The following is a 25,906-nucleotide window of genomic DNA, read 5'->3' on the forward strand; positions in this document are numbered from 1 at the left end:
GATTAACATCTCTGGATGATGCTCCATCCTTCATCCTTTAAAATCCTTCAGGGCTGAAACAGAATTCAGCATTGACTCACCACTTGTGGAGCTGCATGATAGAAAGCAAACAGATCTGAGGTCAGAGCAACAAGATGAAGGTGTCAGTATCCCTTGACTTTTTGAACATTGTTAGCAACCTGGTCTGATTGTTCTCTTTGGAGTTTAGTTCACATCAGGCCTGGGTGTTAGTCTTATTGGAGGCATGAAGAGGCTGCTTGATCCCTGTGGAGTTGTGAAGCTAAGCAAGGTGTGCTTTTTTTTTCATAATCGGTTAGCCTTGCATGATGGCCTTGCAGGTAAAAAAGCACACTCAATAGGGCTCTTGTTCACGCTTAGGTTTTGTCTGTAGAAAGTCCTTTGTTCAGCTTGAATGATTATTTGACTCCCTTAGTGGGGCTCCATCACTTTTCTCCATGCCTGACAAAATCCATTACATGCTCATTATTTGTTGTACAGTAAAAAGAAGACTCTCAAAGCTCTGTGCCTGAGTGCAAAATGTTTTTTCTTTTCATTCTCCAAATAAGGCAAGTTAAAATTCCCAGGGCTTAAATAAGAAAAAAATATATTTTCACACCCGCTTTGCTTCTTTAATGTTTGACAGTTGCTTTAAAAAAATGGCACAAATGTTGCTACAGAGCAGAAAGTTTGAAGAAGTGTGAATTTAAAGAGATACTTCACCATGTGTCATATTCAAATTTGCTTTTTGTCATCTCATGCTTATTTTAGACAGGCTGAGGACACTTACACTACAAAAAAACATTGGGTCATTAAAACAATACCCGTCTTCATGATGTGACTGAATTTACCCAGGAACCCATTTGGTTAATTTGGGTTTTCAGCTTTCTGCTTTATCTTTGGCAGTGCACTTCACAATCTGAAAACGAATACAAAACAAAAGTAGCAGGAATCCTTTCACTAATGCAGTGACAATCAGTGCACTGGGGATTCAGCACTACGAGAAGGATGTAACCATACAACGCTATAGAAAACTGTTCTAAATATGTCTCCTAGCTCGGCTCTTGAAGTCTTAATAACCCTGCAGAGTTAGAAATATCGGATCTTATTCTGTATTGCTTAGTGGAACGTGGGGGGATGCAGAGCTGGGGTAGTTAGCACTGAAGAGGTCCCAGATGGTTAAGATTTCATTCGCGGGAGAGAAAGATCACATGGGGATTCTAGCATTCCTTACATGGAGTGCTGTGGCTCAGCAGGCTACAATACAGTAACATACCCTGAGTGCTGGCTGTTGCACACAGCAAGGCAGAGCCAGACTGAGAGAGACTGCCTAACATGCAACCACAGACGCGCACTCAGGAGCGACTTGCCTGACGATTTTGCGGGGAAAGGAACCTGTGTCAGGGCTTTTGCAAAATTTTTCATGTCCTCCTTTTTCAATTAACTGAGTGGGCTCAAAGATGTCTGAGAGATGCAATATTCTGAGGACTATCACAGCAGCCCTGTGCTGCTTCTATCAGAAGAGCTCAGTTATCAGTGTGAAGGTGAGTGATGGACTTGCTGTCTCTCCTGTTGCCAAGAGGTGGGCTCCTGGTGTTGCTGTTTCTCAGTGTCAGGATTCTGATCTACCTGAACTGTTATCAGTGTTGTCTCATCAGAGGATATAATTCACATTTACAATAATATTAGTTGATCTACAGTAGATTGATATAGAACTGCAAGTAAAGGGTTATGACAAGTATATATATATATTTAAATCCTCTAGTTTTTTACTTTACATGTTAACCTACACAGTTTGGCATTGCAATTGCAACAATATTTTCTAGCATTTTCTAGATAATATTTGTACCCTACTAGCTGTATTTTCAATTCTTTAATGGTTGGCAGAATATTTAGCCATCTTTTCCTATTGGCGACGTGAGCCAGATGTCCAATTTCCCATCCGTAGTCTTAGCAGCTGAATTTTCTGTATTCTGTGAGCGATCAGAGTGGAGAAGAATCTTCAGCTGCCTATTACTTTGTTTTCTTTAATATGCTCAGCTTAGCACTTGGTGCTGGAACAGATCTCATTACTCAAAGCTCTTATTTTAAGCAAGCGGGTCCTTATGACATTACTGTGAGTCAGAGTCCTAGACTGTGAGGATATAAGGTTGGCAGTGTTGTTTAGGTTTAACTGATGGTGGTGATTAATTTAAAATTATTTGAACTGTTTCTATTTTGGAGGACTTGGTCATTTTGGTCATAGAAAGGAAAGTTAATTGATAGGGGTATTTATCTTGCACACTAACATGAATTTGAATGTATTGATTATATTGTCCAGCTTCAGTGTTTGTTTTTGAGCCAGAAACTGTCAACAGATCTCCCCACACATCCTGTTGTTAAAGCCAGCGATTCAAAGATTGACAGATTTAATTAATTGATTGATTCAATTGTTTGGGTAAAGGTTTAAAGATATGATCACACCAGATTTCTGAAATGGAAATAACCCAAGATTCCTCTTGTGGGTAATCTCTGGTACTGGAGAACAGCACACACACACATTTATGAAAAATCACAGAAATTCACTCCAAAACACCTCAGAACAAAGGGGTGTTTGGAGGTAAAGAGTTATTTCACTATTGACATTGAGGACAATTGCAGTAAAGAGAGCATTATTATTGGGAGAACAAAATGCTTGTACTCCAGTCTTCTGTCTACACATAGTTTTGGGTTATTTTAATATGCAAAAAGATCATTTGGATTTAGACCCATTTCAAGAAACTATTTTTGAAGTTGTGTCCTGTAGGCTCAATTAATAACACAAAATTCCAATTTTAGGTTGTGAGGATTAAATAGAGCGGTACTATTTGAGGTACTTGCTGCTCTGTATATAGACATGATCTTGTACATAAAATGGAAGAGGAGCTGAGGACTTATGAGTGAGGAGGGATGAAATGTAGTGATGTATGAGGAATATTAATAGATCTTTGCCAGCAGAAAGAAAAATCCATTTTCAGTCTGCCACCTTCATCTTAACATGAGGAGGGCTGTCAAGAATGTGTCTTTGTTATATTTTATGTTTTGCATTTTTTTTGTTTTGAAGTTATACCTATCTAAGTGTACAGAAAAGGTGTTAAAATATCATGCCCTTGAAGCCCCTGAAATGTAACTGGAGCACACTTCTACTTTCTCCTTGACTATCTTTTGTTTTCATGCTTTCAGAAGACAAAAAAATTGATGGTTATTGACTCAAGACAGTATAATACAGAAACACTGTATTGCTGCCTGAACAGGTTTGTGGACTACCAGTCCTTAATATCGACTTATTAAAGTATTCTTTAGTGATTCCAGTCCCTACCCAATTCTCACAACTCCCTTTACAAAAGAACCTCTGGAACGTTTTGTCCCAAAAATAGAGTGAAGTTTGTTATTCTTGATGTCTGGTGTTTGGTCCATAGGGTCTGGGGCTCTGAATGGAGTTTTAACTGTTTATTTTGGCTGGAATTATTAGTGCTTAAAATAGCTGCTGGGTTGCCATAGAAACATTCCATTTGGGTCTGTACCAGATGGACCTGGAGATTGGGGGTGGCGGAGCTGGGAGCTTCAAAATAGTGTAGACAGTGTTGGGTCTGGCTGAAGAGGTCATTCAAGATGGAAAAAGGGAAGTACAAGACTTGTTCTGAGCCCTAGGACACTGGAGACTAGCTACTGTATATATTTAAGTGACACTAAACTGAGTAGTCTTTTCCCTTTATTGAAGTGTCAACTGTCCTGGTAGTTAACCCACATTCTTAGCTTCTGGCAGCAGGATTTCATTCATCTGCCTGCTGTGGGACAACATGTTCAGAAACACCTTGCTCTTATGCCACATGTGTTTTCCAGTCTTTCACAGCTCTTCATTTCTGACAATAAGCTTTAAAATATTCCAAGTAATCAGAATTGTTAAAGAAAAATATGAACTAATTATAGATAAAAGCCAATTGATTCTATTAACTGTGAAAGGCTGTAATAAGCCTGTTCATCTTGGTGGAGATGGTGCTGTTGCCTGTGAGGTGACTGTCATGTGGAGTGATGAAAGATTAGCCCTGTCAGAGAAGTTATTTTACAGACTAAGGGAATTTATCTTATGGACTTTCCTCAGGATTGGCTGTAACAGAATTTTTAAGGTAAGACAGGGCAGGGCTGGCAGGATGTGTGCACTATTGTGGTGAAGGGACATTTTTGTGTCTTGTGTCTGGTTTAATCTCCAGAACTACTGTATTATAGAGGATGTGGTGCAAAGGTAAAAAGATTTAGATTTTGTTTACACAATCCAATCCTTTGGATTTGTTTTTAAAGCAGATCTGCAGATTTCCCTCGTAAGGGCAATGTGGTTGAATATAGCCTTCGCAAGCATGCCAGAGCACTCTGTCTCTTCGCCTGCTGAAATTAAATTGAAGTGGGTGTCAGATGAACTCAAGTGGTCTTCAAGTGGCAAACTGGAGAAAGTTAGATGTTCTAACACCCTTCCTAGAGTAGGACCCCCATTAAACATTACAGTATTTTCCTGTGCTGACAGTGAGAATTCACAGCATGAGAGTCCCTCTTGACAAGAGACAGGAGGAGATGCTAAACAAGCAAAACCTCCTGTAAATCAATGCCACTCAAACCACTCCTTTGTACATATTCCTAGGACTAAGGGTTTGTAGCCATTCATCGCTTTAACATTCTATTTTCCTGAAAAGCCCCTCTGTTTTTGGGAGATGATTCTCTTTATCTGTTTCAGAATCCCACAGAAAGCATTTCTTCCTGATACCAATGCGGTCAAGACATTAGAAGAATCTTTACAGCTGGAACTGGCCCTAATCCATTCAATCAGCTCTGTTTTAAATCTGTTCTTTTCTTTATGATGGAAACACTGCAAGCTGGCTTGTACATTACAGAATGTACAGGATGCTGTCATTAATTAATGGAGGTGGACAGAAGAACTAAAGGTTCTTATGAGCAATCCCTGGTACTATAATCCTTGGTGCATTATCTATATTCCTGTGTCACAGTTTTTGCTTGTTATTAAGACCCTTGACAATGAGATTCCTGCAATTGCAGGAGAACCAGTTACTATTTAATGCGTCATTGCACAGAACAGTACAACATTAAACCATAAATAAATGTGTTCAAGGTCTTTAAGCAATCTTGCACGTAAAATTCCACTGAGGCACTGCTGATACTGGCATTTCTAAGACTTAGACTGTCTTCTGTATACAGTTCCCTCCAAAAATATTGGGGAAGCAAAGTCAAAAATTTTATTTTTGCTTTATATGTGAGTAATTTGTATTTGTGATTCTGACATGAATATGATAACTACAATATATAATATTTTTGGGTAAGTTCGTGCATACATTTGGTCATACTGGCACAGAAACATACTTGTTCAACATTGATTTCAAGTTACCATAAGTATTTGGAACTAACATTGCCTCTGCCATGCTTTACAGATGAGGTGGTGCTCTTTAGATTTCATGTAATTATTTGCTCATTTATGTTCATGTAATTATTTGCTCAATTATTACTGTGTCCATCTGTCCATAAAACTCTGTTCCAAAACTCACCTGAAATGTTGTACTTCTGAGAAAATTCTGAAGCATGGTGGAGGTAATGTCATGGTCTGGCCATTCATGGCTGCCAGTGGAACTTGCTTTATTGATGATACAAATAATGATGATGGCAGCAGAATGAATTCTAAGGATTACAGAAACATTGCCATGACTTTGGCTGTCTCTAGATCTGTTTCACTTGTCTCTATTGATGATTCAGCTAACCATGACATCAGGAGATTTAATTGTTTACAGAAACATTTTGTCTGCTTGCGTGGAAGAAAATGCTTCCATACTTATTGGGTGGGGATTCACCATTCCAGCATGAAATTAACCTAAAGCATATATCCAATACAAACAAGGAGAAAAGAGTGGAAAATCTCAGATTTAAATCCACTTGTTTTGTGTTGAAGAAACAGTCATAACACCCCAAGAACAGAACAACAATCAAGTGACTGCAGCAAAGCATCTAAAACAATTACACAGTTTTGTAAGCTGTATTGTAGATCATTCAGTTAATGACTTAGAATGCAACCAAAGTGTGACTTTTATGCTTTGTAATTTACTTACAATTCACTTAACATCGTTGGGTTGAACACAAAGTAACTTTTTTACACAATGTGTTAACTGTATATATAAAATTATCCAAAATTAATATTGCTTTGTACTTACCTTTCATATTTATTTCATGATCACAAATACAGTACATATTGACTGCAAATCAAAAGAGCCATTTTGATATTGCTGTACCGATACATTTGGACAGGACTGTCCATCATACTAAGTAATTCTTTGTGTAAGGATTCCAGCAAAGAAGAAAAACAAACTAAAACCCTCTTGGGAACAGGACTGGAAACATCCATTCATCAGCAGTTCAGCTGCTCAGGCTGAAGATAACATGTGGATTTTGACACTCAACATTTAAATGCAAAACCCAGTTTAATCAATTAAGCAGAGCCTTTTATTTGCCATGTGTCCCATTCTTAAGCAATTAACAGCTTGTGATGGGACAAACAGGGAATTTACCAAACAGATGTCCTAGAAAGGGATGCTTTGGAGTGTTTCAATTTGAGTCTATCTGGCCGTTTGCTGAAGAACACTAATTTTGATCAGTCCTAAAGATATTTTCTATTATACGAACCACAAACTAGCACAAGCAGCTTGGCAATTTGTGATTGTGAAAATGTCTGCTTCAGAAAGTGTGTACAGGAATGAGAACGGAGAGCAGCTAAATGCAACAGAAAGGGGGAAAGATGGTAACAGAAGAAGGACCGAAAGCTCAGGCCTCCCAGGAATTGCATGTGGAGATAAAATATGAAGATGGCCATCGCTGTCACGTTCTCAGTTTACTTACTAAACAGGAAGGGGGTAGCCCCTGTGGAGGTGGATGCAGTTAGCAAATTATGCCCATTACTGGAAAATCAACACAGATGAGGCAGATAGCATTGTGCATTACAGCCATGCACTTATTATCTAGTCTGATCAGGGTGGAAATCCTCATCCTCTTCAATCTGGACATCGGCACCTCCCGCGGGAAAGATAATGACCACATAAACCTAATCACTTGTAATTTTACACTTCCGCAGAAATATTTGCAACCATTTGCAAGAAGAGTAAAGCTATGGTTGTTAATAATATTAAATCGATTTCAGCTTCTATTAATAATTGTTGGAGATTTGGGGTATTCACTCCACAGACAATTTGAAAATGAGGATGATTCCTGTTCGCTCTGTTTTGCATGTTACTGAACAGTCCCCCCCTTTTAATGGTGATCATTTACGAGCTGGCTGTGTGCAGTGGTCTGAGTTACAACTCTGGTGAGGTGAAAAGGATAAACAAGATAAATATAGAAACTGTTTGTCTCATTGATGATTCCAAAGACAGTGCGTTGAATTTGCCTTTACTGCGGAAATAATTTCTACTAACATCTGAAAACAGAACAGGTAGCAAAACATAAGCAAAATATACAAAAATGGTAAAATAATTTTGTATTTGGTAAAAGGAAAGAACGGGGGTTGCTCTCTCTGCATTTCTCCTGATTTTGATTTAGATTTCTGAGCGCTTGGAGACTCAAAATATTGAATAAAGCTGTTTTCTTTGAAGGGATTTGTATTTAATCTTAAAGTTCGTAAAGCCTTGAAAAGCTTCTAAAGGACAATGGAGCTCTTTATCATTCTAATGCTACTGTGTTGTGGGCATCAGTAATGCCCACGGCTTGCAAATGAAACAGATTATAATGTGTGGGTCCTTGTAGGGCTTTTTGATTCGTTTTAATACTTGATATAGATTCAGAGCTCCATTCTGTTTGGAGATCTGGTTAAGCAAAGAAATGTCACAAGCTCTTTGGCAGAAGAGCTGAGCTGGAGTACAGCGTAGAGCATGGCAGCTCTTGAAAGGGCACTTGGTCACAAGGACGTCAACCAATTCACATGCCCATGTGAACATGGAGGGGATGACCTGGAAAGGGATCGGCAGAGAGAGCAAATTTATAAACCACTGTGTCAAGTAGAGTTTCGCCATAGATCAAATCATCTAGCATCTAGCCTTGAACAAAACACTTCAGACATACTGTATATCAATCCCATGCTTCTCTGAAGGCCATTAATTAGCTGAGCTTGATCTTGTGAACCATTTTCCATTAAGAGGATTAAAATTGCCCTTCAGAGTAAACAAACAGAACCTCCAGGGAGGTTCGATGGCATTTCAAAGAGCACAGTTTGCTGTTACTTCACATTTTCATTGATGGACCTACTGTATTCATGTTACTTTTTGAGGGAAAAGGTGCCATGTGAGGTGTTTTGGGGTAATCTGAAATATTTACTTTTACCATAGGAGCACTGAATCACAGAGAGCTGTTGAGAAACAATCATATTGATGATAGCCCTCCACACAAGGGAATCTGTTTAAAAAATACAGACCCACTAATCAATCATATATATATAATGATATGTGTAACCATAGAGATGTGCTTCAGAGTATGTAAATAATGGGAATATTAAAAACAGCCATGTTCTGAGTGATTGATTTAGCTTGGAAGTCTGTTTATGAATTCAGTGACAGGATGAATTATACCCATAAAGTTATTGAACCCAGTATGAGTAATTGTGTTTCGGCTATTTTTACCACCATGTTCAGAGCTTACTTCCGTAACACTCAGCCGAGTTAAATAACACTACAGCTGTGACAATCCAAGCTTCTCTGAGGCTCTATTGCTCTTTCATCCCAGGACCATACAAGCAGGAGTGGATTTCATTCATGCTGAAGGTGCACTCCTCAGCTGGGAGATGCACAGCAGCCTCTATGCACCGGCTGCCCCACTGCAGAGCAGTCCCAGAGGAGAAGGGTGGAATGTCAATACCTAGGGAGAACTTTTGGGGGCCAGATTGTGCAAGTGCAGGGTTTGACACCAGAGCTGTTAACACCACTCTTATGAACACTGCCATAAGATCTTTAAAGGAACAAGTAATAGGTTTATTCCATGCTGAAAAAAAGAAGAAAGAGAACACAACGTTTCGGCCGTGGAGCCTTCTTCAGGTGTGAGAGAGACAGGGCAGTAGGCAGAGGTAAAGTAGTGGGGTAGTTCAGGTGGGTAGCTGCGTCAGCATGCGTAGGCTGCAAAGGAACAAGTAATAGGTTTATTCCATGCTGAAAAAAAGAAGAAAGAGAACACAACGTTTCGGCCGTGGAGCCTTCTTCAGGTGTGAGAGTGTTTGCAGCCTACGCATGCTGACGCAGCTACCCACCTGAACTACTACCGCCATAAGATCTTTATACCAGGTAGTGGGGATCTTGGTTTAAGGATGGCACCTCCTACTACAGTGTTGCCAGTAAACAATTAAATTCCTTTTTTAAAACAAAGGGCATGGTGAAAGGAGACAGGGGCGTTGAAAAAGGTCATCATGGACGCGTATTTTTGCCACTGTATGCATTGCAGCATTTGTGATTGCCATAAAAATAGTGCAACTCAGTCTGTCCTTGCTCCTTTCTGTCAGTTGTAAACTGTTTTTCTTATCTTTTAATTCCTCATTTTCATCCAGAACAATACTTCTTTAGCTGCCGATTGTAAAACCACGCCTATTTTGGTTTTGATTCTAATTGTAAGGCATTTATTTATCATCTTCTGTATTTCAGTTGCGTGAAAACCAAATAAAAATATGGAGAAAAAAAATCGCAGAATGTATTTCCAGAAACACATCTGGGCATTTATGGCCTTTTTAGCTGCCGAGGTTTGTGGGACCCAGAAGAATGTGATCTGATGTGGTTTTCAAGCAGATACAAGGGATGCACCCCAAACCTGGAGATCTGAAGACAGCTGAAATATAAATTCTATATATATAAATTCTAGACTTGTCGTTCAGAGCTACCCTTTATATAAATAACTAAATATTTAGTCATAAATAAGTGAAGGAGGTAGCAGAATTTTCAGACCTAGATGGAAACATTCAGGCTAAATTAAATTAATTGAAATAATGACCAGAAGCTTTGACTTTATTTTCTATGCAAATTGATGCATAGACAGCAGCCGACTGTTCCAGAGCTGCAGGAAATCCTGTCAATTACATAGGCTGATGTCCCTCAACACTTTTTGCTGTAGGAAAAAGATCTGAAATGAAGCCCTTCAACTGTCATAAATTAAATTAGACCTGTCATCATACATCTGCAAAAGGACTCAGATTTCTTTAATAGAGGAATATTTTAAGGTTGGATAAGAAAATATCACATTTTAATTTTATTTTGCATTATAGTTCAGGTTTTCTGGATATTTAACATTAAACCTGTTTTAGATGGGCTGGGAATCCAATGTCAAACCAAATGGATGGAAAAGTACAATTAATAAAATCATGCTTATTTGTGAGGTTCTATAAAAGACAATAAATGATAATAGTATAACTGGTTTTCAAATTCTAGCGACACTGGAAGATAGTAAGAAAGGTTACAGATATTAAAAGGCCATTTTGCTCATCTTGCTCGTTTGGCTGACAGTTGCTTATTGGCTTGAGAATCTGATTATTGATCTGATTCAATAACAGAGTAGTGCGATCTGGACACTCACAACCCCCTTGGTAAAGCCTCGCTTTCCTACTTTCAAACACTTTAAATTCTACATGCCTAAATAATTCCGTATTTGACCTTCCTTTGCTCTGTGAGACCTGTATATGTGTCAGTAGAAACGTAACTGATTACCAAACTACTGTCACTGTAACATCTCTCAGGAAGTAACTCCACTGTACACAAACACATTACAGTGTTACCACACAGCACTTTGGAACACCGGAACAGCCACAAAGAAGAAGAGGCTGTTCAAACCATCAAGCCTGACTGGCTTTATTTCTTTGGCCAGTACAAACAATAAGAAGAGAACTAGTCCCTCTCCCAAGTATTAAACCCCCTTGAAACCTGTAAAACTTATCCCTAACCTGTACAGTATGTCTTTGGGAAGTGGCATGAAAAAAGAGAGCTCAACAAAAATACCCCCAATTACAGGGAGAACATGCAAACTCCACACATACGTACCCCAGCCAGGAATCAAACCTGGATCCTGGAGCTGTGAGGCAGTAGTAGTATCCACCATGTCACACTACAGATCACAACCCTTCCATGCTTGAGTACAGCTGTCACTATTAAGGTACTGGCTGCTGGCAACGGGGAAAGTTCATGTGGAACAATACTTCTGTTAGGAACAGAACCTGATCCAGTCAAACTTGTTGTATTTGCTCCATTTTTGCCATCATAATATTATATGATTCTGACAATGTGATTGGTTATAGATTACAGGATTCTGTCAAGTCTGGTATAATCTTCACAGTGACTACAATACACATAATATCCTTGATTCACACCCTCATCCCCTGACTACCGTTGAGATCTATGATAAACTGCTTCACCCGCCCATCAGGTGTCCTTGTCCTGGAACAAATAGCTGTTCTCTTTGGCCTTCTTGTATTGTGCATGTTATTGTATACAAGTTAATCTAGTAATATTATGTATTTGTCTTGCCTGTTCTGAAATCCACGGTCTTGTCCTTATCCGTTTCAATCTCAGTGATGGTTTAAATGGGGGCTTCCTGTCCATCAGCTGGAGCTGGCGGGTGGATCTTAGGGTATTTTAACTGGCACTCGTGGTGTAGTAAATGAGCACAGCCTGGTGTTTGTAAATAGTGTAGTAGCGAAAGTGCAGAGGCATGTCAGAGTGGCCAGAACTGTGGAAGTTGGCTTGGAGGGTCTTGGGTTCAAGTATTGGGCTGGACAGTTGTTAAAAGGTGTTTGATTGTAACGTATCCTGGTGTTGTAAATTGGTTGGAACTGCTCTTACGAATTTCCTCAAAAGGTCTTGAATCTTTCCTCTTGTTGCACAAAAGAAAAAATACCTTTTTTGCTCTATCTTTTTTACTGGACCTGTGATTTTATAACCACTCCTGTATTTCCGTACAGGTAGTTTTGCTATAGTAGAAACGAAATGCAAGCTGATTAAAACACGATTATTTTAAATTCATGTAGATCTAGAATATTATAGTTTATATAAAATGTAAATCTGATTTGGCAAATCCAGTTAATAATTTCTAAGGAGTCTTTCTGTGCCATGCTCTGATTTATATATAAATGAATGTCTTTAAACAAATTAAAGCAACACTCTTAGTAGCTGTGTGGCAAGGTAGTGCAGTGGTTAGTATTGTTGTCTTGCAGTGCTGGGGCCCTGGGTTCAATTTCAGACCTGCGGTGCTATCTGTGTGGAGTTTATATGTTTGCACTATGTTAACATGGGTTTCCACTGGGTGCTACAGTTTCCTCCCACAGTCCAATGACATACTTGTGTGTTAATTGGCATCTAGGAAACCTAGTGTGTGTGTGCCCTGTAATGGACTGGTATCTGGTCCAGAGTGTACCCCTCCTTAGGCCCACTGCTTGCTAGATAGACTGTGGTTCCCCTGTGACCCTGTATTGGATGAAGTGGTTAGAAAATGGATGGTTATGCTCTTATTAGCTTCTTATGGATCGACTCAGCAGCTGCTGTATTTATTTCTATTGATTTTTTTTATATAGTTTCTTTGTTAATGACTTTGGGATTTTGAAAATGATCTCTCATTTCTCATAATTGTCCTACAGGATGATTTTTAACTGTAACAGAGAATAATATTCAACATGAAGAAACAGAACTGCAGTTTTAATAAATTCCTTGTGTTTCTTCTAATGTGTCAGTTTCTGTCTTTATCAGTGTAGCCTGCAGGGACCCTGGATTTAATGTGACAATCCTCAGCAGGGATACAGCACCAGTGACATCATCGTCACCAGGTGTCACATGCCCTAGGAAGCTGTAATGCAAGGGGCTGCTCTGTCACACTTCTTAAATATCAGCTGTCAGATCAGTGGCTTGAAACTGAGGTCCCTTTTCTGTTGTGCGCTCTTTTGTGTCTTTTGTTCAGCACTGTCAGTCTTTTTAATCAAATCCACTATCAGCTGACAACAAGTGATGAACTTGTTCCCATTCTTTTACTGTAAGAAGGTAGAGGACACAATGACTATCAATTGCGTGAAACTGAAATGTGTCTTTTATCTACTGTTTGTCTATTTCTGTGGGGTAGGCAATGAAAACATCAATTTCTCCTCCTCCCAAAGAAGAAGGCATCTCAACCTGCACAAGAATACAAAGGTTAACAGTAAATTGCCAATCTGGAAAACACCATGTTATTATTTTTTATCACATTGAGGTTTTATTTAGATGTGTTATCTGTTTTGTTTATTGAGGTTTTAGATCTAAAATACATTTAACCAGCTAGATGTGTCAAATAGCCTATCCTTGTTTGTTACTGTTCCTGAGTTCTTAAAATGATCTCTGTCATACCCCCCAATATCCTTATTTAAAACAAACCATACACTGTTCTATGTGGTGTGGGATTGTGGGGTCTGTCAATATCAGAAGCTCTCCTCCCAACAAAAAAAATTGTCCTGTCTTTCTACGGAACACTGCGGACATCCCACAGGAACTGACACAGATTCAGGATGACTCCAGACTTGAGGGTTGTGATATACTGAATCAAACACAGTGTGATGACTGCACTTTTGAATTTTGACTCTAGCAATATTAAAAACAAGCAAGAAAAATATTTACTCATGTATCTACGGAAACCACTGTCTTAAATCATTGTTGTTTCTTCCCAGAAAGGTCCCGCCAATGGTCGTCTTTTGAAAAGCCTTTGTTTTAATCACTCTGGGAAGAAGAACATGTCTGTTTCAAAACAGTGGGTGTTTGAACAGTTTGAAGTGATTACCCATATGTTCCAGGCTAACTAATGATGTTGGAGGAGCCGTCAGCCAGGGAAGAGATAGACTCACATAATATCACCGCAGCTAAAAAACTCCCGTCTAGGCAGAGTGGAAGACCACGGCACAAGCTACAGTTTAGTCAATAAAGCCTGAGCCCCCCTTTAAATGCAAAGTTGTCCTTAACCAAGCTACTAGTCCTATTTTGGGCAGAGGGGCTCACACACCAGTAACGATACCAGCACAAATATAACAAGCATGGGCTGGGTGGCTAAAAGTGACTCAGTCTATTTAAATAGCTCCGCATTAAAAGGAATTTCACTGTATTAATTACACCAAGTGTCTCCACCAATATTGTTCCATTTTATAGTAAAATATAATTTCCAGATGGTTTATTTTCCCCAACATTATCATGGCTTTCCCTGAGGCACTTCAAAATTATTTCTCAAAATTATTGTTCTCTACAGCTAAACACTGTTAACTCTACTCATTTAATTACATCTTTGTATTTCACGTTAGTGTCTTTAGTATCTAGATATGATTAAGATGGCCAGCAAACCACAATTTACCAGTCTTCAGAAAATAAGAAAGATTGAAGTTTGCGATTAAGGAAATTGTAAGCATATGTTTGGCACATGTAGTCTTTCTTGGGAGTAAGACAATTCACATTTTCAGTCAGATTGGGAATTTTGTTTTTATTTGCAATGTGCCTTCAATATCTTGCACATAATAAATGGAAGCATGATTTTGAGTGCTCTAGTAATCTTGGTCCACACTGACAAGTGTTCTGAATATTCAGCACTTTTGCTGAAATTTCAGTAGACAAGGGAATCAGTGGGGGATCAAGGTTGATGGATAGCTTTTCTTTGAAACACACTTTCCCCCTTTCTAAAGCAACAAATAAATTCCAGAAGTAAATATTGACAGTATGCTTCCTACTATTTATTCACTGCTTTTTAAATCACATTATTGTCTAGCTCCACATATTGTCAAAGTGTTTGTATTCTGACAAAGAATGTCAATTCCTGCCAGCACGTCTTTATGCTAAACCATTTACAGTGAGGATATCAAAGTGCTAAGGGTTTTAGGTTTCAGTATATTAGCCCTTCCGGTCAGCTGTGTCCTCTGAGAGTCAGCTCCTCTGTCAGCGATGACTGTGTCAGGCCAGAGCTCAGCTGTTATCTTTTCGGGAAGCCGCCAGTTTCCAAAACATGTGTCAGTGAACAATGAAGCTGAACCAATATTTCAATATTTACAGGTGCTCTTAGCAAACATTTTCCCCTGGTTTGAGATTCCCTGTCATTTAGAAGGATAATTCTGGGGGTTAATTAAAAAACAGCAATGCTAGAATATAAAGTGAGAGGGACTTTTTTAAAATCTAAAACCAAATACCAAATTTTAAAACCAAATATATCTTCCTTAACCAATGCTGTATAATTGACACAGTATACCATATAATTTTCAAATGTGTTGGTATGTTTTCATATGTTAGGACTTTGTTAAAGGTCTACCACATTTGGTCAAAACTACCTTACTTATAGAACTGAAGATTGAGACTCTTAGGGTACAGGGAATTGATAGGTATCATCAACCAAAATCATTAACAACAGCACCTTATTATTGTTCTGTATGTCTATTTGCAGAAGTAGATTGTGAAAGACAATTAAAACTTGCAGAAGCATTGGGGGAGCTCTGACAGTTTCAGTTTTGAAGAGGGCTTTCTTATTTCTGTGAAACGCTAGTCCCATGTGCAAAAACAATGTGCATAGTTTACAAGTGAGTCACTGCCATCTTCACCTGTCAGGGTTATTTTCCAGTAACTATGTGACGAAATTCAGATCATATCATTGCGTGCAAGATGTGTGTTTACTGGACATGGAGTACAAACACCAGCGTCGTCAGTCACTTTGTAACCAACAAACCCTGTTTTCCCCATCGAGGACTCAAACTCTGGGTCTGAGGCAGGAGGAGTGACTCTCCATCTCTGATCTCCGTACCTGAGAGCGGGTTGACACGAGCTGAGGACTGCTCTGCTCAGAGTTTGAAGAAGGGCAGGTAGAGCAGTGAACCAATTAGAGTCAGGAATGCAGCTGTGCTGAGTGATGATTGCTCAGTGCTGGGTGAGGGAGGGAGGGAAAGGAAAGTTGGAAGAGAGAGCAGAGTGACACTGGCAGACTCTCTCACACACACACAAGCATGGCTGCGAGGATACTGAAAGAGCTTCTTGTTCCTATTTATGTACAGTTCTCCAAGGACAAGTACATCATGGAGGGCACTCCTGAGAAACTCCGCAAGGAACTAGAGGAAGAGCTCAAGCTGAGCAGCGAGGAGCTGCGGAGTCATGCCTGGTACCATGGAGCCATTCCCAGACAGGTAAGCATGCACCTCAATAGAACTGGGAATCATGCTACATTACAATGCCGCCGAGAGTTTGGACAGGCAGGTTTATCATGAAAGCATACTGTTTATAACTGCAATAACACCACAGGAAAGCAATACATTAGCTGTAGCTGAGGTTTTAAAAGCTAATGTGCAGGTAGTCTTAGGATAGCTCCCTCTGTACATGCTTGCAGTTGCTGAGGTTATAGTTTTTGTTTTTGCAGTGATGTAACCTGTAGATAAAGATCTGCTAGTTTTACTTCAGAGCTGTCATCTCATACAATATAAAATATTTACCGAAGTTCTCTCTGTTATTTGCTGTTGTTACTGTAACACAAATGCCATAAATTAGGCTTAAGTTCAGCGTACATAATGCCTTGTGCATGTATAGAAAACAAACTTCAGATTCTCATTATGTCAGTTTACTGTAGTTGCTATACTAAAGTTGGAGGTGAAAAAGGAAGTTTAAGTTTCACTGTTGAATTGAACTTTTTCAAAACTTGCAGTATTTTGTTTAATTACCAATATAATAGCAACAATTTATACGGGACAAAATGTTTCCAAAATAGTCCGCAATTGTAGTATTTTTTTGGACTGCAATATCTACCCCTTTTTAAAAGAAACTGCAGTTTTCCTTTTTAATCCTTTCAATAATATAGAAGGTCTGTGCATGACAGAATAGTTTAATTTTCCTAATACTGTCTCAGTGACAATTTATTGACATTAATTAAGTATGCCATAATGATTTCTAATTTATTGTAAACGTTTCATGCATTATGAATTTTAAGAAGAAAAGATGCATGTTAATACTGTATTTAGCATTTATTGTATTTAATATATGATACATAAAGTTTCTCTAATATTTTAGGGACATTATACAATAATTTATTTAAAAACAGAAGTTGAGAGTTCTGTTGTGGTTCATTATCATATAGTAACAGAACCTCTCTGGCATTTAAATTCTTAGCTGACTTGATTGAAGTGATTGATTGAATTCAACATTTACCTCCCATAGCAGCATTTCTAGCTTGTTGTCCAATCTTAGAAGTTAAACAAAGCTCATCCTGGTCAATGCTTGGATGACAGACCTTCATGGAAACTAGGTTGTTGCCACAAGTGGTGTTGATGGACCTTTCCTCTGGACAACAATTTTCAAACTATTGCCCCAGTGTTGTGACAGGTGACACTGTGACATAGGAAACAGAAGAAATGTTAAATTGAAGGCCTGGGTAATTTATCGTTAAACGATTCCATTATAACACATCCCATGGCACTGTTCATATGAACAGGGATCTTAAACTCTGTGTTTCTGTGTTCTGGCTAAATCCCTATTTAGGCTTGTTCAGTCTGGGCTTTTCAAGATTCCTCCTTAGGCAAAGTGGTGAGGCAGTTTCTCACTTTTGTACCTAATCTGCTGTGAAGTGGGTGTGTTGGAATAGAATGACTGTTGTACTGTATGTCAGCCAGGATTAGAATGATTAATGATTAAATCGACTAATTATTTGAGTACATCTGACAATAAATCTTGGCTAAAAAAAATTAGAGAATGTATATTAAAATACATTGCATGAAAGGGGTATTTTATTGTCATGACTGGAGAAAATAAATACAGGACTAGCTTTGTGATTGTGGCTTACACCACCACATTATTTTAAGTTGCATATTTTATTAAAGGATTTTTTTTTTTAGATAATCAGTCTGATGATAGGGATCAAATAATTCCTTTAGGTCTTCCTGGATGTCGGAGAATGGAAAAGTTACATACAGTATTTTACACTGACTTCCCAAATTTGTTAATTTGAAAGGGAAGATTTGAAATTAAAGACTTAAAAATCCAAAAACTACTAATCTGGGTCCCACCATTCTTAAATTGGGATATAATGAGGTGTAATGCAAAGGCTACGGGCTACAGGTTACAGCTGCATTCAAGATCCTATTGATTGTCATTACCCTCTGCTGTGGATTTACAGGAAGATATGAATCAGTTTAAAAAAACAGAATATTCCTCTGCTGAAAAATGACTCGCAGACAAAAGTTTATTTTCATTAGAGACCATTTGTGTTTTTTTAAACTGTTAAAATAAATAAACATACTGTAGATATCGCTTGCAGTGATATTACCTCTAGCCAAATAATAGAATACAACTTTGGAAGACAAGAATCTGTAAACCTTTTGAAAAAATCCAAATCAGGTACACTGGGCTTTGTGAAATTCTTATTTTATTAACTTATTTAAAATACAGCTTAAAATTAATATTCCAAAGTATAACAGTTGACAGCTGCTGAGGGTGTCGTGTTTTCCTTGTGTGAGAAAAAATGAATGAGTTGCTGGGAAGAGTTGGTAGGTTCACTCTCCTATAAAATGGCTGGAAAGAACATTAAGTGAAATATCAACATTTCAGGTGTGTTGCAGCTCTCTAAAAGGATCATCCAGTAATCGTTTGACAATAAGTGCATTCTGGAAACTGTTGTCAGCAGTTCCAGTTTTAACAAGTCTAAAACTGGTTTAGGCAGATTTCAAACAGAAATAAAGAGTCAAAAACCAAAGGAAAAACTTTTAAGGTGCAAGCAAACATGATAAAAAAAAAACACAATAGAAAAGCCAGTATGACTTTAGCATAACCTTTCATTCACATTACGAGGCAGATGCACAGAACAAGGCTCTGAGCTCTTCTGTTAACATGCATTATGAACATGCTCTAATCATTCAGTTAGCACAGATTGATGAGTTAAAATGGGATCCTTTTTAAAAATGTACTTAACTTTTCAGCTACTGCTTTGGACTCTTAAGATGTCTCATTCTCTGTGAGGATAAAAAGACTGTAAATATGTATTTGGATGAATCAATTATTTGTACTGCAACATTAAAAGTGCACCTGCATTTGGCATTATCAAATGTGTCATTCAAGAGTGATGACACACCATGCTATCAGACAGACCACCTCATTAATTTCCATAGTTTCCTTTTATCTCTGAAGCAAACTTGCTCTGAATTTTCTAAAAGAAAAAGCAAATGGTTTAGGATGCTAATCTAGCAAAACAACAAATGAAACAAAAAGATTTTTATGGACAATTTTAATTTTAGTTTTAGAATTTAAGCTTTACGTGAAGAGTAGAAAACTGAGGTAATCTCTCTCCATTGTATCTCTCAGATTCAATTTATGAATCTGATCCAATACTTTCTTTGTTAAGAAATGGGACACACTTCATGTCTTTGTAAAATGTATATACACAATTATATATTGCATGTATTTTAATATATGATATAAAACATCAAATTATATTTTACAGTCTACTAGTTGAGGATTTCAGCGTTTTTTCATTTTTATGTGTAATTATTTGTAGCTGTTGGGATATTTCTGCTTTTGTTACACTGCACTAGAAACTAAGTTTAATTATTGTTTACAAAGTTATTTATTATGGGAAGTAACACAGGAGTTTCACAATATTAGGGGTTCCAGTGTTAGAGAATGCCGGGAATCGCAAACCACCAGACTCTCAGCCCTCAGCAGAAAACCTCCACTCTCTTCTGACCTAGGAAGGGAGGGTTTCCTCTGAAGCTGTCATACCTGCTTTCCCTGTTGGGTTAGACAACGAGAGATCTACCCACGCTCCTACTCTTCATCAACAGACCTTGTTGTTCCAATTTCCTTGAACAAACATCTATTGTAATTTAGCTTTCCCTTCTGCAGTGTGCACACAGCTTGCTGTTTCATTTAAATAATCTTGACTGGGGTGGATGCTTATTACATCTGGTGGGTGTTTATGCTCCAGCCATGGGTAGGAGGGGGTTCTTTCTAACTGTAGTCTCACTTGGAGGGCTGGAGATTTCTTCTGGGATAACACCTCCTCACCGTGTCCTATAACTCCACTACAACCAATACTTTCTCTTATGAATTTCAAACTAATATTAATACATCATAAATTATTGGACAATTTATTTGACCATTTCTGGCCAGGGAACTACAAACTAAAAATTGGAATTATCTCAGCAAAACAAGGACAACTGGTTAGTCAGTGCTGCAATATACTGCAGTTAATATACTGTTACATCTACTCAAGTCTGCCTGATGCAATACAAAAAGCGGTATAGGAGTTGGTTCATATATATTATGTACCTGGAATTTAGTCTGAAATTGACTTTGACCTTTAGCTTTTCATCAGTTATTATGAAGTGTACGTTATTAAAAAAAGCACAATGGGTCTGACAAGCTTCTGCAGGCAGCTCAGAGTCCGTCTTCACCTCTGCTATTGTAGTACCAGAGAATTTTTTATTTGTCAAGTAGCGACCTTTACATGAACCAGTCCTCTATTGAGAATTTGTGGATCAAAATTAATTTCTTTTAATTTAGGCAGACAAAAACCCACAGGTGTCAACAACAGAAGTCAACACCCCCCTTCTGCCACAGCTCGTTTCGCGCAGTGTCGTCTTCCCACGACATCATGTTGCTACTTAACAGTCTCTCTTTCCCCATGATTTTTGTTTGCTTAAGGATATTAGACTGAAAATGAAATGAATGTTTATTTTGCAATGAAGGACTAAAACTCTATAATTAGAAGCATCAATGTGCCGACTGATATATTTTTTAAAACTGGCAGTTCTCTATTTAAATGTGTGCATGGAAAACCTGTTTCAGACAATGACCTCAAACACGTTCCCTGGTCATGTTTGCTTACAAAATTAAAAATAAAGTTTACCTATAGCATGAAGGCTTAAGGAGAAAATTAATACAATATTGCTTTTGTGTCCTGTTTGATAAATGCGTATGCAATTCGCTAACCAGGCCTTGTTATATTAAAACTAGCAGCCTTGACAGGCAGATGATGCACCAGCAACAAAACATCAGAACAAAGTACACATTGCAAACTACATAGCTGGGTAGGTTGTGCCATACTCCCGCCACTCTTTTTCACACATATTTTCACCTATGGTTTGTGCTTCAATGTTGATACTGAAGACATCCGTAGGGTTGATTTTGACAATGCCTTTGAGCATTTTGAATACTCGGTTCAAACCAGGCACATGTGTCATCGAAGCGGGTAGGCTTTGAGCTTGCATGGGGAGGCCATGGATTTCTAGCACATTCAACAATCACACGTTCAACATGGGCACACTGTATTTGGTGACTTAGCCAAATCCTGATGTATTCAGCCGCGCTGAGGAATGATGTGCCACCGCTACACCAGCTACTGTACAATTTGGTTCAACAGAATGGGCACTCTAATAGCTCTTTTTATGCAGAGACAATAAAAGAAAGACAATAAAAATAGTGACAGAAACCATTAGCACTGCATATAATCCACCTCCTGAATATCCTATAGAAATTAACTGTCTACTTGAAACAGGCTTCCTGGTACAGACTGAATGGAACTGATGTGGTGTGCAACATCTAAATACCTCCTGTATTATCCTATGGGTTTCAGTCACGTTCAGGGAACCACTAGTTGCACAACATGACAAAATAGTGAAAGTCTGATTCTTGTTTGGTTACTAGTAAGTTATTTACTCACATCTTTCTCATAAGAGCTCAGGGAATCTGCTTCAACAACCTGTGATTTCCACACGTGTAGTCTTGGTTTGTTTCTCACTATCAAGCTTGAAGAAGTTCACTGGACTGGCTTTGTTAGTCCATGTTGGTTTGTTTCCACTTTGCTCAAAACTAAAACTAAAGCCTGTTTGTCGTTGTAGGACTGTCCTCAAAACCTGGCAACATAACTGCTTGCTCTCTGTTTAAGTGGTGAAACTGTAGGTCATGTTCTGAATAAGATCTTACTAATCCATTGCACAGATTCAAGCATACTTTTGTTTGTAACTCCCTCATAGGAATAAAACGGCTGTTTTTCAGCCACAGGTTTCTTCAGCCACAGGTTTCTTCATCAGACCACAGATTCTCAAGAAATGGGTGTGATTTTAGTACTGTTCATGCCAGAGCTTGTAGAGAATATCTGGTTATACTACTCACAATTCACTTCAGGCGTAAAATCACGAATATGGGTTACTGACCTTTAATAAAGATTTGAAGATTCCCTTTGCATCAGTGCTCCTCAACTCCATCTTCCAGTGTTCAACCTCTTGAGGTACATGCTGTTTTTAAAGCTTCTTTAATGGTTGAACCTCAAAGTTCCATACTACTCAATAAGAAAAGATGTCTTGTACAGTACATCTATGTGGAATACATGATTGCTGTCATTATTGATTAAATGACATCCTTCTACAATTGACTGTATTGCAGTTCAGAAGGCTCACTCTCATTTTCAATCCAAAAGATTACGATGGAAAAAATGAAAACTAAAAGGCCTTAAATGAGATTGTGTATTGTGGTGTATGTTTGTTTGGTTGCAAAAATTCTTTACAAAATGATTTGTGTTATTATCAGGTAGGAATCTAAGACTCCTAAACGTTTTGAGCCTAGCCTCTAGAAGAGTTTTATTAAGAGCACAGGCTCAGTCTGCTGATTACAATAACATGAACTTACTTGGAAAGAGCTAAGTATCTCTTATTATTTCCTGGTTACAGGTTGCAGAAAACCTAATCCAGAGGGATGGAGATTTCCTCATCCGGGATTCTCTATCCAGCCCTGGGAATTATGTCCTAACATGCCAGTGGAAGAACAGCCCCCAGCATTTCAAGATAAACAAGAAGGTGGTGGCCATGAATGAGGCCTACTCCCGCGTACAGTACTTATTTGAGAGGGAGAGTTTTGACAATGTTCCTGCCCTGGTGCGTTTCTATGTGGGCAACCGCAAGCCAGTGTCGGAGGTGGTGGGCGCCATCATCTTCCAGCCCATTAACCGTAACCTCCCGCTGCGCTGTCTGGAGGAGAAGTACGGGGTGACCGTGGTCAAGATTGAACCGGATCAGAAGCCTCAGTCATCCAAGAGACTGAGCCTGAACATAGCAAATGGCCACTCACAGGACCACACACTCACCAGGGGAAACCTCTTAAGGTACATGCGTGTCGCCAAAATGGGGGACTGCTTCACGGGAGATTAGTAATGATTACAGTTCCTCTGTGTCTTCAGTAAAAAATTGTGGTTGTCTTGGAGAATTTACTTATAGAATGTGTCCAATATGACACTAATTTATATACACGTCTACTTAAGTTTAAATATAAAATAAAGGGAATGGATAGTTTCATACCTTTTCTGTACAAGAGACCTTGAGTGGTGTGAGAAGCTATGAATAACCACTGCTTTCCTGTTAAGTCCTCTCTTTGAACGCATTCTTTGGAGAATTCAGAGCCCATTATTAAGAAATGAGAAACACACATTCGTATTTTATAACAACTCTTAACCTAGTTCATTCGTACGAGAAGTGTTTTCCATAAACCATTTCTGTAACTGTGGAGAACAACTCCATGCTATATATGAATGTGGTGTATTGTGCCAAAAGCTGAAATTATAAGTTCCTTAATTTAAATTACAACTCTTGGAAATGACAGATTGCATTTCTGTTTTATTTTTGCACTGGTTTTATCCTCCCTGCTGTTCAGTGCAGATGAGATTTGCTCAGAGCAACTGTACCAGTAAGTTTAAGAGCTCTTCTTCTTCTTTATCCCAATAGAAACAAGGACAAGTGTGGAAGCCAGCCTGCTTGCCTCAACCATGTGCAGGAGAGGAGACGACCACTGAAGACTCATCAGTCAGAGAGCTTTCTCCCCCTCAGTAAGTGGTTCGACAAACCTTTTTTTTATATATATAAAAAAAAAAATTCAATAGGATGATTTTCTTCCCAGGAGATGTAGGCATAAATTTCTTTAGGACTGCATGGATCTTTGTTAAGTAACCCTTTACTAGGAAATCATACAGGAAAGTGCATAAAATCATTAATCTTTTTATGGGATTTCTGAATTTAATGTGGATGCCTTAAAAAGTAAGAGCTTAGTTCTCTATCTAGAACACCTTGAACATTTTCTATAATCTAGTGATATATCTTTGCTGTGAAATATTACTATTTTGCATGTTAAAGAGATGAAAGGAATACCATCCAAAACAGCTTTGAAAACACAAAAGTATATTAATATTTATAATATAATGATTTCAAAGTAATCGCTCTGTTGTCTATTAAATGTAACCGGAAGGTTACACATTCAAACTAAATTCTTCAGGTGTAACATGTAAGAAACCTCATTGAAAAGAAAAGCTAGTTGGTTGATTAATAGATAAATGCATTTTGAATAAAAGTTGGAACACATTACATAAAGAAAAAAAGATCGGACGCCGGAGAACAACCATGCCACCCTGGATCTGAACTCTTACCACCTGGCGATGGAGTCAGTGGAGGACGGAAATGTCAAACAGACTATCCTAAAACTACACATAATGCAGTAAGCATGCAAAGGAACAAGTAAAGTTTATTCCATGCTGAAAAGAGAAGAAAAGAAAAGAAACACAATGTTTCGGCTGTGGAGCCTTCATACACCCGAAGAAGGTTCCACAGCCGAAATGTTGTGTTTCTTTTCTTCTCTTTTCAGCATGGAATAAACCTTTACTTGTTTCTTTGCAGCCTGTGCATGCTGACGCAGGTACTTACTTGAACTAATACAGTAAGCACGTTGATCGATACGTTAATTTAACTGCTGGGTTGATGTTCTTTCAAAATAAAATTTTTAACAGAATGTGTTGTCTCTGTACATAACTCATTGTGATTGTAGAGGTGTATGAACGGCGCATGAATAGCCAAAGTAAATGGAAGAGCCTGAGTAATTTGCACACGGGATGCCTGCCTGGGTGGGTCTTACCTGCTATGAGTAATGGGTTCAGCCTTCTGTTCCACAGGCTCCAAGCCCCAGCCCCAGCTGATGGAGACACAGCCCAGCCCAAAGTCCCCTGTGTTCAGGACAGGAAGTGAGCCGGCCCTGAGTCCCACCGTGCCACGAAGAATGACCTTCGAGACGCAGGCTGGAGAGGCCATCCGGGGGTCCGACAGCCAGCTATGTCCCAAACCACCGCCCAAGCCGAGCAAGGTGCCATCCCTTCGGCAGCCCTGCTCCCCCTCCCTCCAGTCCACCCAGCAGCAACACCAGCCCGAGGTCAACTACTGCGAGCTCACTCCCTGCAGCCCTGCGGAATGGGAGAGACTGGCCCACATGCAGACGCCGCCGTTCTCCAACAGCTATGTGGACAGACTGAGGACGGAGGAGATCAAGAAGTTCAGCTACAGGACGCCGGAGAACAAACATGCCACCCTGGATCTGAACTCTTACCACCTGGCGATGGAGTCAGTGGAGGACGGAAATGAGGAGGAGGAAGGAGATGTGGGGTGTGAAGGGGAGAGCAAGCAGGTGGTGGAGAAAAGGATGTCCTTCAGGCAGCCGGTCTTTGAGACGGTGTCCACGTTCAGGCCCAGTGACTACCAATCCAGGCTGCTCCCCTCAGAGAACAAGCCCCTGGAGATGACAGTGCTTAAGAAGGCCAAAGAGATGCTGGTCAACAAGGATGTTAAGACCATTGCCAGACACATCCTTCAGGCTGACTGCCAGGTACTGTTCTCCGAAGACACGAGTTTGATAGTTTCTAGGTTAGGTTTAAAGTTTTGGAAACTGATTCTATTGGAAATCTAAGAGAACAACTCTTACTGTTGTTAACAGATGAGGCAACAGGAAAGAAAGAAAAGGAATGAAAGCAAAAGCAGAAAAACAAGGGCAGTAGGGGGAAAACGTACTGAAATAAGGGCTGGCGTTATATAGGAGCCTGTTCTCTTGCATGCTTGAGGTTTTAA

The 25,906-nt window shown here is 39.0% G+C and overlaps 1 protein-coding gene across 6 annotated transcripts in view; it reads left to right on the forward strand.

The window, feature by feature from the left end:
- Positions 1-25,906, forward strand: part of bcar3 (BCAR3 adaptor protein, NSP family member) — a 114,723-nt gene that overhangs the window by 82,613 nt on the left and 6,204 nt on the right. For 5 of the 6 annotated variants that reach the window (XM_015356288.2, XM_069194324.1, XM_015356289.2 and 2 more), the window contains 4 exons: positions 16,052-16,180; positions 22,703-23,133; positions 23,750-23,850; positions 24,964-25,667. In XM_015356288.2, the coding sequence (XP_015211774.2) occupies positions 16,052-16,180; positions 22,703-23,133; positions 23,750-23,850; positions 24,964-25,667 (1,365 nt within the window). Of the gene's footprint in view, positions 1-1,239; positions 1,542-16,051; positions 16,181-22,702; positions 23,134-23,749; positions 23,851-24,963; positions 25,668-25,906 lie in introns of those variants that run through there. The other variant, XM_006635041.3, reaches the window with a different exon arrangement.

This window comes from Lepisosteus oculatus, chromosome 9, assembly GCF_040954835.1.
Source record: "Lepisosteus oculatus isolate fLepOcu1 chromosome 9, fLepOcu1.hap2, whole genome shotgun sequence".
Lineage (NCBI taxonomy): Eukaryota > Metazoa > Chordata > Actinopteri > Semionotiformes > Lepisosteidae > Lepisosteus > Lepisosteus oculatus.